We start from the raw sequence: 12,796 nt of genomic DNA on the forward strand, positions 1-12,796 counted from the left end.
TTTGAAATATGTTAAAAGTAACATGGTCAATTAACCTGTTAAATGACTATAAAGTTTGTTGTCTCCCTTACTGCTTCATTCCTCAACAGATTTATATATCCACACGATATCGTACATTGAATAATGAAAGTCAATTTTTTTAGGGGCGTCCGGTCAAGGTCAAATTCATTGCTACTATTTTAAGCTCGTAAAGAGTAGAAGGTGTAATTACTAGATAAAATAATGATAACTTAGCCAAAACAGTTCAATCCCACAAGTTAGTTTTAGCAACTTAATTATTTACAAAGTTTTAACTTATATTGGAAAATTCAAAATTTTCAGAAAACAATTAAATATGAAATGTAAAGGACTACTGCAGCTTTTTCAAAAGTGAGTGACATTTAAGTTACAATATGAACTTCAGGAGTTTTAGTTAAGATGGTCGAAGAATAAAAGGTTAGATGTTCTCTTGTTATTTTATGTACCTGATGTATGTTTTGCTGTGTCACATAGGGCATAAATGTCATTTTGTAAGTCTCGAATTGTTAAATGCCATAAACTGTGAAGGGTTTTTTGTTGTTATATGTTATACGATAACCTATTCTGTATTTGTATATTACAGAGTTATCTGGCCTTGCGGATAGGTGTTGATTGTGACGTCATGTATTTCTGAAGGTAATTGTCATAAATTGATGACATCACAATGGATATTTATCCGCAGGGGAGGCAACTCTGAAATATGCAAAAACATTAATAATAATAAGATTGGAGATGTACACTATGACCAGTCTAAATATTTCTATGGTATGCTTAAAATCATGTCAAGTTCACAGAAATATGAATGCAATGTTTAGAATATTATTTTACTTTGCTAAATAAGAATAAGGATGGTCACATGTAGCTGTTAATTTCTTTGACATGTGGCTTTGTTTAATCTTTTAATCTCAGAAAGTCCGCTGAATCTCTTTAAAACTTGACAGTATCTTGGAATTCATGTGCTTAAGTCCAACAATGTTCAATGTGAAGTTTGGTCGTAGTCAATGAAATACAGAGGAAATCTCTTAATGTCATGTTTTCCGCTTGTCAGATGAAAATATGACATTAAAAGAAATATGACATTATCCAACATGACATAAATAGAGGTTACACAATGAGTGGTTGTTGGATATGGAATTTATTTCACACGAGTGAGTTATTTTTTAAAAGTTACAAAATACACAAGCTTTAACGAGTGTCTTTTGTAACTTTTGAAAAATAACTTACGAGTGTGGAATAAATTCCATATCCAACAACCACGAGTCGTGTGACCTGTTTCTACCACAATAATATCCGATTTTAGCCGATAGAAATACGATGAGGATTGACAACAGCAGTTTTGATGTCAAGCGGCGATATCACAGCATAGCATGACGTCACTCGATTATTGATGACGTTGACAAAAGGTGATACGACACTGAGAAAGATGTAGTTCGGTCAAAGTTCATCGTGCCAGCCAATCAGAATGCGTACAGAGTTTACGTATACCACATGTGGTATAAACAAATTGTTAATCAACAGCTGCATCGTTTATTTGATACCCTGAGAGTTGAATAACAGCGCCTATTGTGGTAGAAAGTTGTTTTCACTGGGATATGAGGTATTTTGTTATACAAGTTTTAGAAAACAATATTCAACTGACGTTAGTTTTGTTTATAGATATTGTTGAAATATAAATGAAGTTGATTGATTACATTTTTACATTTAATTGTCTAATGGGTTATCTGGTCAAAACTGTGTCATATTAAGCTTTGTGAAACCAAGTGCTTACTTCATGGGAATATATATATAATATTATATACATGTATGGAAATATATGACAGTTGCTAATGCCTAATGTCAAACATGATTGCCAATTTTAGCTTTAATCAGTTTACTTGTACAGTCCACTGAAGAAAAATAAAATGTTTTACAATGATGATTTGATTGTACTTATTCCCCCTGGGTAAAAGCAAAAGATGGAGATTTAACTTGTAGTAAAATATCTCTTTAACAATCTTGTCACCATCTTAATTAAGTATCATATTCTCCCAATAAGTGCCTATGTCCTTTTAAGTGCCTCATTTCAATCGCCCGGGCATAAAAAAAGACCAAAGCTGTATAGGTTCCCAACAATTTTGTCTCATTAGCACCTTTTCATTTTTTTCAATTTTTCTAAACACCCTTGACACATATTGGGTCAAATATAGTACTTCATTAGCACATGGTCTAGATTGGTATTTTTCTGTTGTTATCTCAATTATTTAGTAGACACAATGAAAAAATGAATACACAATTTTGTACATTTGCGTATTTTGAAAATTTTATTGTCTGAAATATGCTCAACATACTACAACGTAGGAAAGTATTCAGACATTCACAGGACACCAAGAATGATCTCAGATTTTAATTAACACACAATCACCAATTCTTTTAATTAGAGCACCTTTCTATTCAGTCTTTACATACTCCATTGTGACGTCATTATTTTGTGAGCGAAATTCACAATGTTTTCTCTGAAAAGTATGATGTTAACTCACAAGCAAATGACATCACAAGCAATATGTACCAACATGGGGAGATAATTCTGATGTGCAAAGATGGAATACTTTACAACTTTGTCTTTTCATTCATTCCCAATGAGAATATCGGAGATATCATATAATGGCTATGAGAAAAAAGTTGAAATTTCTCTTCCCTAACGAGAAAAAAGATGAAATTTCTCTCCCCTAACTAATATTACATTCATTTCCCACTCACAAGGGCAGATAACTCTGCTAACAGAAACTAGCGAGGACTCAGCATCAACCATTGAAAATTATACAATACCTAAATGATTCAACAACACTTCGGCAATACCTTACAATAATGTATACTGTACAGTAGGAAATTTAGTAGTATCTTATTATGGAATCAAAACACGCTGCCAGTTTAGTTTGACCTGAGGGAAAAAACAAGCTCAACATGACAGCCTTGCTCTTTAATAGCTGAAATTTGTGTCAGATCCCTGTGAACTAAAACAAGTTCAAATGCATTTTCATTAAGGTGTACATTTTTAAATTCTCTTCCCTCAGACTCTGTTATATCTTCTGACCGGACAAAATAAAGGGCAGTAACTCTGAGGGAATAACAAATATGACAGCATCGGCCATTTAGTTGTTTCTTCTTGTTATAGTGCAATCAAATATATTGTGGATTTGTACACTTCAATCAATATCTGACTGGCAGTAGGGTGGGAGACAACTCTTAAACCATTAAATGAATAAAAGATTAAACAATTTTAGCTCTATTAATAATAATAGTGCAATTAGTTGTACCAATAAGGTATTCACAATGACTAGATACCAAATTGGATAAAAACTAATTATTTTTTCTCACATGGATGGATTGCAAGAGAAACCCAACCATTAAAAAAAAAAAAAAAAGGAAAGAAAAAAAACCTTCATCACTTTCTATGTAAGGAATCTTCAACACATCAGGCATCTTGAAGCTAACCAAACAAATGCATAATATACAAAATGGCTCTGGCTATAGTATTTGTTATAAATCAAACTTTTATAGTTATACATTCTAACTTTATCTCCTGGAGATGGTGTAGTGGACCCATAGTAAAACTATGAGAGATACAAGAGTTTAGCTTTCAACAACTTATCAAAATATTGCTACTGCACTTACAATGCTCTGGATGCAAATAAAACAGAAATAGACAATATCTTTATTCTCAAATTGCCACCAGGGCCCAAGATATTAGGAAATAGCTCTTACTTCCAAAACCATCTTAACTTTAGACTTAGCCAAAATTTATGTTACAAAAGTTTGCATCGTGTTTAATTGGCTAAGTTTAACTTAAAGTTTAAGATTGTTTCATAATCCTGGATCAAGAAATGATAATCCCTGTTAAAAGTTTATCAGGTTCTAAAGGAAAGTAGCGGTGGGTTAAGTTAAACTTAAACAAACATAAGGTTCTACATTCCATAGCATTACAAATGCATGTACTCCCCTACCCCCACTTTTTCACCTGTTTTAACACCTGCCCCCAACCCACACCCTAATCCCAGACTCCTTGCACCACAACACCTCGGCGTCAGAATTTTGATCATCAAACTTTTCACCACAACTTAAGCATTGTTTATTTATTGTCCTTCCTTTAATATACTCTCAAGTTCTCCAGATTCTTTCAATTGCTGTAAAAAAGAAAGAACAAAATAATACAGAAATTTATTTTTGAGATATTTTTGCTACATTTTTTTTATTCATTTTTTCTCTTCCACCAAAGACATCAAATATAATCTAATTATGCTTTTTAAATAACCATTTCTAGATGTAATAGTCCGATTTTTAGATAAATTTAGACTGATCAAAACGTTGTCGCCATTTTCCAATAGTTGTTAAATATGCTTACCATTATTAGCAAATGTCGTTACAGCTTTTCACAATTATATAAACAACATTTTACTTTGTAAAAATTGTGTAATAAATACTAATCCCTATTTACACAGGTTTAAGGCAAGTTATTTAATTTTGGTGTACGAAAATTTTCCATATAAATCCTTACAGTAAATACACTCTAACAACAAACTCTTACCTGAAGGATGTCTAGCCCACCAACTAACTCTCCTTTTACGTAGAGTTGTGGATAAGTCGGCCAATTAGAAAATTTCTTTAATCCTTGTCGGACTTCATCATCACTCAGAATATCAAACGTCTCGTAAGGAATTCTGTAATTGTGCCGTAAATAAAATAACAAAATCAAAACACAGATCAGAATTCAAATTTAGGTTGAGAATATAGTGTACATCAATACATGTGAATATGTACGTTGTATGATATTATTTTGCTAAACTCTAAGAGCACACAAAATCAGACACAAGAGTATAGACTCCAAGGAATAATCATTCATCATATTTTTCTTAATGATGAAAATAACACTACTGTGTTCAGGATCTGTTTTTCAGTCTGATGCCAGAATAAAGGACTAGGCATGGTAAGGGTCTTTTATGGCCCCCAAATTTGCTATTTTTTAAAGTCTGGGCCCGGTTGTTTTAAAATGTTAATCTTGCATTTTACATATTAACTACATACCTGACATATTTGATAGTGCTATTAGGTAATATAGCAGATCTAGTTGCCATGGCAACCATTTTTATTATACATGTACATGAATTATGCAAAATGTGAAAATTTCATCAAAATTGGCCTTTTTTATGCAGTTTTCCATCTAGTTAACATAGAGCGCATTCTAGAACAAACCTTTTATTTCTCAAAATGATGTATTCTTCATGTCTGCTAATTCCTTTAAAATGTAAAGTTTGTTCTAGGTTGTGCTCTATTACTTTACTAGAAAAACTATCAAAACATATGCCAAAACTGACCAAATTTTCAAATTTGCATATCTTATGCAAAGTTACCATGGTTATATAGCTAAAAACATCCTTTCTGTCAACAAAAATACCATCATATTTTTATCAGGGGCGTATTCAATATTTCAAACGCAGCAACTTAATTTCTAAATACTTAATTTGAAATTTGGTAGATTTAGGGGCCAAAAAGAGTCATTACCATATCTAGTCCTTTAAAATACTTGTTCTTCTATTGTAATAAATCACTTTGGTAACTCTCTATAACTATTAACTAATACAGAGACCCTAATCCCTGGGGCTTTGAGAGTTACCTACCCTATTTCCCCTTGTAACGCTGTTACCTGACGACTGAACCCACATCTAGGTGTCTGGGGGGTCACCTTTCATAAACAACATCACAGAGTTACCTACCCGTTTCCCCTAGTAACGCTGTCACCTGACGACTGAACCCACATCTCGGAGTCTGGGGGTCACCTTTCATAAACAACATCACAGACGCTTTATTGATCAGGGACTTCAACCTGAAACAATAAACGACATTTCATTGGTTCAATTTCATTTTGGTTTAGTCCCTTCGTTCTGAACACTTTTGTCAGAAGAAGTATTCTGTATTTGCACATTATAGAGTTATCTGCCTTTGCGGTAGGTATTGATTGTGACGTCCTGTGTTTGCGTGCATAACGTCATATTTTTCAGAGAAAACGACTTGAATTTTTCTCACAAAATAATGATGTCACAATATGTATCTATACTACTTGCAAGGGAGTTAACTCTTTAATGTGCAAAGATGGAATAGAACAAACAAAGTTCTTCATTTTGAGGTTCTGTAGGTTCTGTTAATCCTTCCTTAGAGACCTCTGAGTATGAAAAGTGATTAACAAAGTGGGTAAAATTAAATGTTTAACATTAACCCTTTGCTTACTTTTATTTCACATCCTGTTCGGCATTTGCATATAACGGAGTTATCTGCCCTTGCAGGTAGATATGTGTGCATAAAGTCATATTTCTCAGAGAAAACTATATATTTTTTCCTCGAAAAACTAAAATGATTACACTATCAATACCTATCTCCAGGAATATATATATCACTTTGTAAATGCAAGGATAGAATTAGATTAAACCAAGGAATATTATCTAAGGAAATGTTTTTGCTTATAGAAAACTTAACTTCTAAGAATGTAGTCACCCATCAATGATCAGTACCTGAGGCCTTAATCTTGAAATTTAACTCAAGGTCTATCGAACAAAGTTAATGTTGCACCTCAAGGCCAAAGGCAAAAATTTGCAATGTACTTGCATTACTCATTGCTTGTTTTTCTTGATAAACTCCAAATTTTCTCCATACCACCGGAGACATCACATATCGATCCACTAATATCAATAGCTAGGTGACTAAATACCTGTCTTCCAGTTTCACTTGTTCTGGAAGCTGAGACTCAAATTCTCCTGTCTCTACGAGTTCCTTGACGATATCCAGCCCTCCAAGAAGCTCACCATTGGCGTAAATCTGTGGATATGTTGGCCAGTTGGAAAATTTCTTTAAACCTGAGAATAGAGAAAGTCATTAGAAATTTCTTTAAACCTGAGAATATAGAGAGTCATAAGAAATTTCTTTAAACCTGCAGAGAATTAGAGAGGAGGACTAGAAAATTATTAAACCTAAAAATAGAGAGGGGGCTAGAAATTCTTTATACAATGTAACTGAGAACAGAGATTGCACACACTAGAAATTTCCTTATTGTTTAATATTTGCAGTGAGAAAATTTAATGATATTCTCTTTGCTACTATGGGTATTTTGTGTGGAGAAATGTTTGTACATTTGTCAATGTCTAATAGTGTATAAGCTATACTGGTTCTCTGTTTTGACATTCTTTCCTTTTTATTTGCAGGTACTTAAGCTCGTTGAAATTAACTTGACCACAAGAAGAGAGCAAAATTGAATCCCTCATAAATAAAGCCACTATACAGTTGTTATGGAGTCAAAAAAAATGATTTAAATGATAAATTTTTGACACACAAACTATGCGTTATCAGCAGTATATTCCATCTTGCATATTACAAAGTTACCTCCCTTGTGGGTATGTATCTCATTGTGACGTCATTATTTTGTGAATGAATCTCATACTGTTACGCTCCCAAACAGATGACGTCCCAATCAATACCTTCCCGCAAGGGCAGATAAATTTGTAATATGCAAATATAAAATACTCTCTCTGGTAATTACCATTTTTTTCAATTTTAAGGAGAAGATTAGGAGTCTGGAAATTTGATTTACTACCAGCTGACAAACTGTGTCATAACAGCTTACCTTGTCTCACCTCATCATCCTCTAGAATATCAAACGAACTAAATTTAATTTTCCGCTCATTTAGAATCTGTACAAGCTGTCGGCTGAATCCTGGAATAGCAAATTAACAACAATCTCTACCACATTATAAAATTCACTCGACAATCTCCGTCTACTCTGTTAAGCACCAAATATTTTTATATATATAAATTATCAACACGTCTAAAATTTGAATCAAAGGTCTGCACAGACCCATCACAGTGGTTAAACAGACATAGCGAAATTTGCCGGTCCAACAGACATGTCTGGCAAAAATTGACATGGACCGCCTATTTTAAAATCCGGTCCGGATCGACCGTCCGGCAATTATTGAGTACTGGAAGTCAGTAGAAAAGGCATCTCTGAAGTATTACGCAGTGCCGAACCTGGTAAAAATGTAAACTGCATAAGATAATCATGAAAACAGCTGCATGGATACTAATAGCAGGAAGTTATGTTTACTTCAAAAATTCACATTAATGTTCGGTCCGGCAAAAGCTTGTTCGGTCCGGCATACCCACAGTCCTTGCCGGTCCGAATGTCTGGCCATTTTTTTCAACTTTTGTGATGTCTGCTGAATGGTTAAAATGTCCTGACATATTACAACAAGACCGCCACCTCTGAGTTTAAATCCCATGTGAGGCAGTTGCCAGGTACTGACTGCTGGTTGATGGTTTTTCTTCGAGCACTCTGGCTTTCCTCCATCAACAAAGCTGGCACATCCTAAAATGACCCTAGCCGTTAACAAGATGTTGAATAAAGATTCAATTGAGTCCAAACTTCCAAATTTGTATCCCCCCCCCCCAAGATCAATCCCTGAGACTCACCACATTTGGGTTCTTCTGGTACACCTTTCATGAAGACCATCACTGGAGCCGAACTGACCAGTACTTTCAGTCTCTCATCAATGTCCTTAACAAATAAATAAACATAAATAAATAAACATATCAACAGAAAATTCTATTTTGCATAATTAAATATATATTTTGTTTTGTCACAGAATGAGACATTGGCAAATACATCCCTATATTATTGTTCATTGCATTTATAGATCACAAAAATTAACAATGCTGCAGTCATTTTCTGTCACATTGTAATGCAAAATTGTTTGCTTTTTAAAGTTATTTCTCACTCCTTTATGAATGGGGCTTGTGGCTTTGAATTTGAGAAATGTGCGAAAAATCTGGGAAAACATATGAAATAAAGCATATCAAATAAGACTTTTTATTTCCAGTGAAGTTTATGTACTTTTCTGAAGCTAATTCACAAATATTTAAAGACTTAGCCAACTAATTACATGCAATGTTTTTGTACAATCTCTAATAAACTTTGATTTTGGGAAATTTAAGGCTTGGAAAAAATGAAGAGGATCTGCCATGGATATGGGGCCGAAATTCGGCCCCAAATCAGGCTGAAAAAAAGCCCTGCTTTTTGACATATATATAGATAAAATCATTCCAGAAAATCCTATATTTGTGATACTTATATTTGCACAAACTAGGCACCTAATTAGAGAACCATATCCCTGTTAAAATTACAAGATATCAAAATTATCTATATACATTGTAATAATGAGAAACATAATTACAGATAATATCATCTTTACCTGTAGTTACAATACTTGGTTTGTTAGAGCATGAACATTTCCTTATTTCATATTATTCTGCAATTTATGAATTGACTATAAGTGGTTTTACTCTATAGTTAATACCTGTTTTTTGGGAGCAGTAGGTGGTAGTTTAGGTGTAGGAATATATGATAAAGATGATAACGTTTTCACTTTTTTTGTCAGTTCAGCCGCATTTGCTCCATCAAGCCGATCTACCTGTGATTTGCTCTGAAAACCAAAACTATCAATATAAATATCAAGACAGATATAGAAGCTACACTGTACTTAAACTTTAACTGACATCACAAATATCCTTTTTTCCTTATAAGGTTTTATTTCCAATTATTTTGAAACAATATTATCATATTGTAAACATGTACTTTCCTTGACAAAGTGCAAGTATATTTCATTATAATCGTAATTGTTTGATAAGTAATTACCAACAAATGTGCATGAACATGTAGATATACTAAAGATTGATCACTAGTATTGTACATTTATTAAAGTGATCATGAAACGTGTGCAACACTTTGTTCTCGTATAAATGAAGCTATAATGTAACTTGGGTACAGTACATTGTATATGCATTGAACAGGAGATGAGAAAAATGTAGCGGCCAGACTGGGATTCAAACCTGGTACCTCTGAACACTAGCCAAATGCAAAAATACAATAACTCAAAAGTTTGCATATCTGGATTCCCTGCTTATTATAGTGTTTTCCCAATATACTTGAAACAGGCAAGCTCATCAATTTTATAACAGGAAAGGAAAAAATGGAGCGGCTATATCAGGATTCGAACCTGGGACCTCAAAAGCTATATCTGGTCACCCAGAGGCATGGGGTAATTAAAAATGTAATGGTAATTAATTGTAATGCGTTACAGTTTTTCAAGTAATTGAATGTAATGTGTAATTGAAGCAAATTTCAATTACATGTAATGGTAATTTAATTAATTACATTACCAAAATGCATGTAATGCTCAATTACTTTTCAATTACATTTCAATTACATGTGATGTTTTTTAAGGATATGAATATAGATAGATTTGTCATATTACATTTTCCATATTTCTGTTCTTCCTAATGTTTTTGTCTTCATTTTAGCTTTAGTATTCTTATGATTAGTTAACATGCATGTCTACAATATAGTTTGATAAAAGTTCTTTAGAACAATGTCTTTCCCACATATGCCCCTTAATTGTATTAAATCAGGTTCAAAATAAAGTTTGGTTTGAAGAACATGGGGTCTAGACAAGCTACCTGGTAATTATAGATAATCATACCTTGGGGCAAACAGCTGAAGTATGAACAATTGGTCGTTACCTTCACTATTGCAGAGCAAGGTATAATGTTAGAATCACACCTAATGTGAAATTCAAAGTGATACTATAGGTATATGGCTTAATAAAAGATTTAGTTTCCAGCACAAATTAGTTTAAGAAAATTAATATACATTTATATAGATATAGACAAAAATATGGGGTAAAATACATTACATTGACCGTCACATTTATAGAATTTCAAAAGTGGCAAAGTTACAATATATCATGTAAACACAATTATTACCTAATACTTTTTTTTATATTTCTGTTACTTCTACCAATGTAGTCTGTCTAGTATCCATACTATGTAATATTTCTGATCACACCAATTTTGAAAGTCTGATTATTATCAATGTAACGTAAAAAATTAAATGTACTTTGATATGATTGTATTGACCGACAATGGACTGTTCTTTTAAATGTAATATTTGGATATTTAAAGCACATTATTAATGAATGCATATCTTAAATTAGTATACAAATGTACATGGATATGTATTGTATAAAGATAGCTATTTTTACAATAGTGCCAAGTCTTTTTCTTTTAGTAAAAACTGAAAGTAATGTGTAATTTAATTAATTACATTGGTAAAGTAATGGTAATTTAATTAATTATATTGCAAAATACATGTAATGGTAATGGTAATGCCATTTTAAAATGTAATGTGTAATTTAATTAATTACATTGCTATGTAATTGAACCCATCCCTGATCACCCATATGATTGACCCTGCAGTCTGACTCCGCTACATACATAATGAAATTTTACCTCACATGATCTAACTTATATTATTTGTAAATAGTAAAATTACCTTAAAAAATATAAATGTAGGTACAGCTACTATTTCATATTTTTCAGATAGCTCTGGAAGGTCCTCTGCCTCAAGCTGAAAATGTAATCTAATCAATTAAAACATTAATATTCCCAACGACATAATCATGAAACAAGTTTATAATATTCCATATCCTTAGTATTATCCATTTGTAATAGCTGGGTAAATATGACATAAATAGGATCAAATTACGCATTGTATTCTATTCAGGTATATGCGATAAATAAATGTAGATAGGCCGTCCTGAACATATGTCGATCTTTCGCCAATTTCGGATACACAGACTAAGGATTTGACACTAGAAACGTCTCACAAAGTTTTTCTTTTGTAGCATCATGTAAAACACATAAAAGGTAAAAAGGGGATGATTGATGATAACAAAAAAATGAAAGAAATCTTTTCATACCTTGAAAAATTGAGATATGGCACCCTGTGTATCTTTACTGAGTTCTTCCAAGACCTCGTTCATCTGTTTACATTGGGGTGCCCATTGTGCTGAGAAATGTACCACTACAAGTTGGCTATAATAAACAGAATTAAAGAAAATTAAAGAATAAAGCAAGATGCATGATGATGCAAGGCGATGTTACTTTTTTCACCTACATGTAAACGATTTCACTAACTGCTTATCTGACAGAAACATTTTCCCGCTGTGATCAAGCATAGTTTTAAAAACAAATTAAAAGCTTCAATTTCAAGAATTGATTTAAAATAACCAACCCTCCTGCGCGGTCTAAAGCTTCTTCGAACGATTTCACATCGCTGATTTCCCGTACGGCAGCCATTGCAATCTTTTTAAAGGACTAAAAGATTTCCGATAGGGGAGTTAAGTCTTGCAAAACAAAAAATATTTCCCGCGTTATTTTCGTATATTCTAATTTTTGGATGTTTTTATATTTTACTCTGATTATTATAAAGCCTTGTTGTTTTGTAGAGGACACATCAATTACATCAATATAATTTCCCATTGTTATTCAAAAGACCCCGAAGCTACGTTTATGATGGATTAATTTTACCAGAGCTTTAGATACATTCACAGGGACCTGTCACGATTCTTTTACCAACAGATATACGTACCAGGTCCTTGTGGATACATGTAGTATCAGAGATTTAGATACACTGTACTTACTAGTATGATGATGCTTATAAATACTTGAATACAATATTTCATGTGGATATCTAATCAACGATTTATAAACATTTGAGAAGGTTAAGTCAGTGTATCTTTAAACAAGGAGTTGTAAGTGATGTCTGATCAGAAACCTATAATGATATAATCTACATATGTATATATTTTTATGTTTCTGGTCTGATCTATTGTTCAAGAAAATGTATAGCCTTATGATATTC

The 12,796-nt window shown here is 32.8% G+C and overlaps 1 protein-coding gene across 1 annotated transcript; it reads right to left on the reverse strand.

Annotated features, from left to right (window-relative positions):
* Window positions 1-4,000: 4,000 nt before the first annotated feature.
* Window positions 4,001-12,299, reverse strand: LOC138335349 (glutaredoxin-3-like). Its single transcript, XM_069284392.1, has 10 exons — window positions 12,167-12,299; window positions 11,853-11,967; window positions 11,426-11,500; window positions 9,393-9,518; window positions 8,509-8,593; window positions 7,664-7,753; window positions 6,755-6,899; window positions 5,762-5,875; window positions 4,580-4,712; window positions 4,001-4,178 (listed from the first exon to the last, which is right to left on the reverse strand). The coding sequence occupies exons 1-10, from the start codon at window positions 12,229-12,231 to the stop codon at window positions 4,128-4,130; spliced, it is 999 nt and encodes a 332-aa protein (XP_069140493.1). The 5' UTR covers window positions 12,232-12,299; the 3' UTR covers window positions 4,001-4,127.
* Between the last annotated feature and the right edge of the window lie 497 nt (window positions 12,300-12,796).

The sequence above is a fragment of the Argopecten irradians genome, chromosome 11 (genome assembly GCF_041381155.1).
Source record: "Argopecten irradians isolate NY chromosome 11, Ai_NY, whole genome shotgun sequence".
NCBI classification, from domain to species: domain Eukaryota; kingdom Metazoa; phylum Mollusca; class Bivalvia; order Pectinida; family Pectinidae; genus Argopecten; species Argopecten irradians.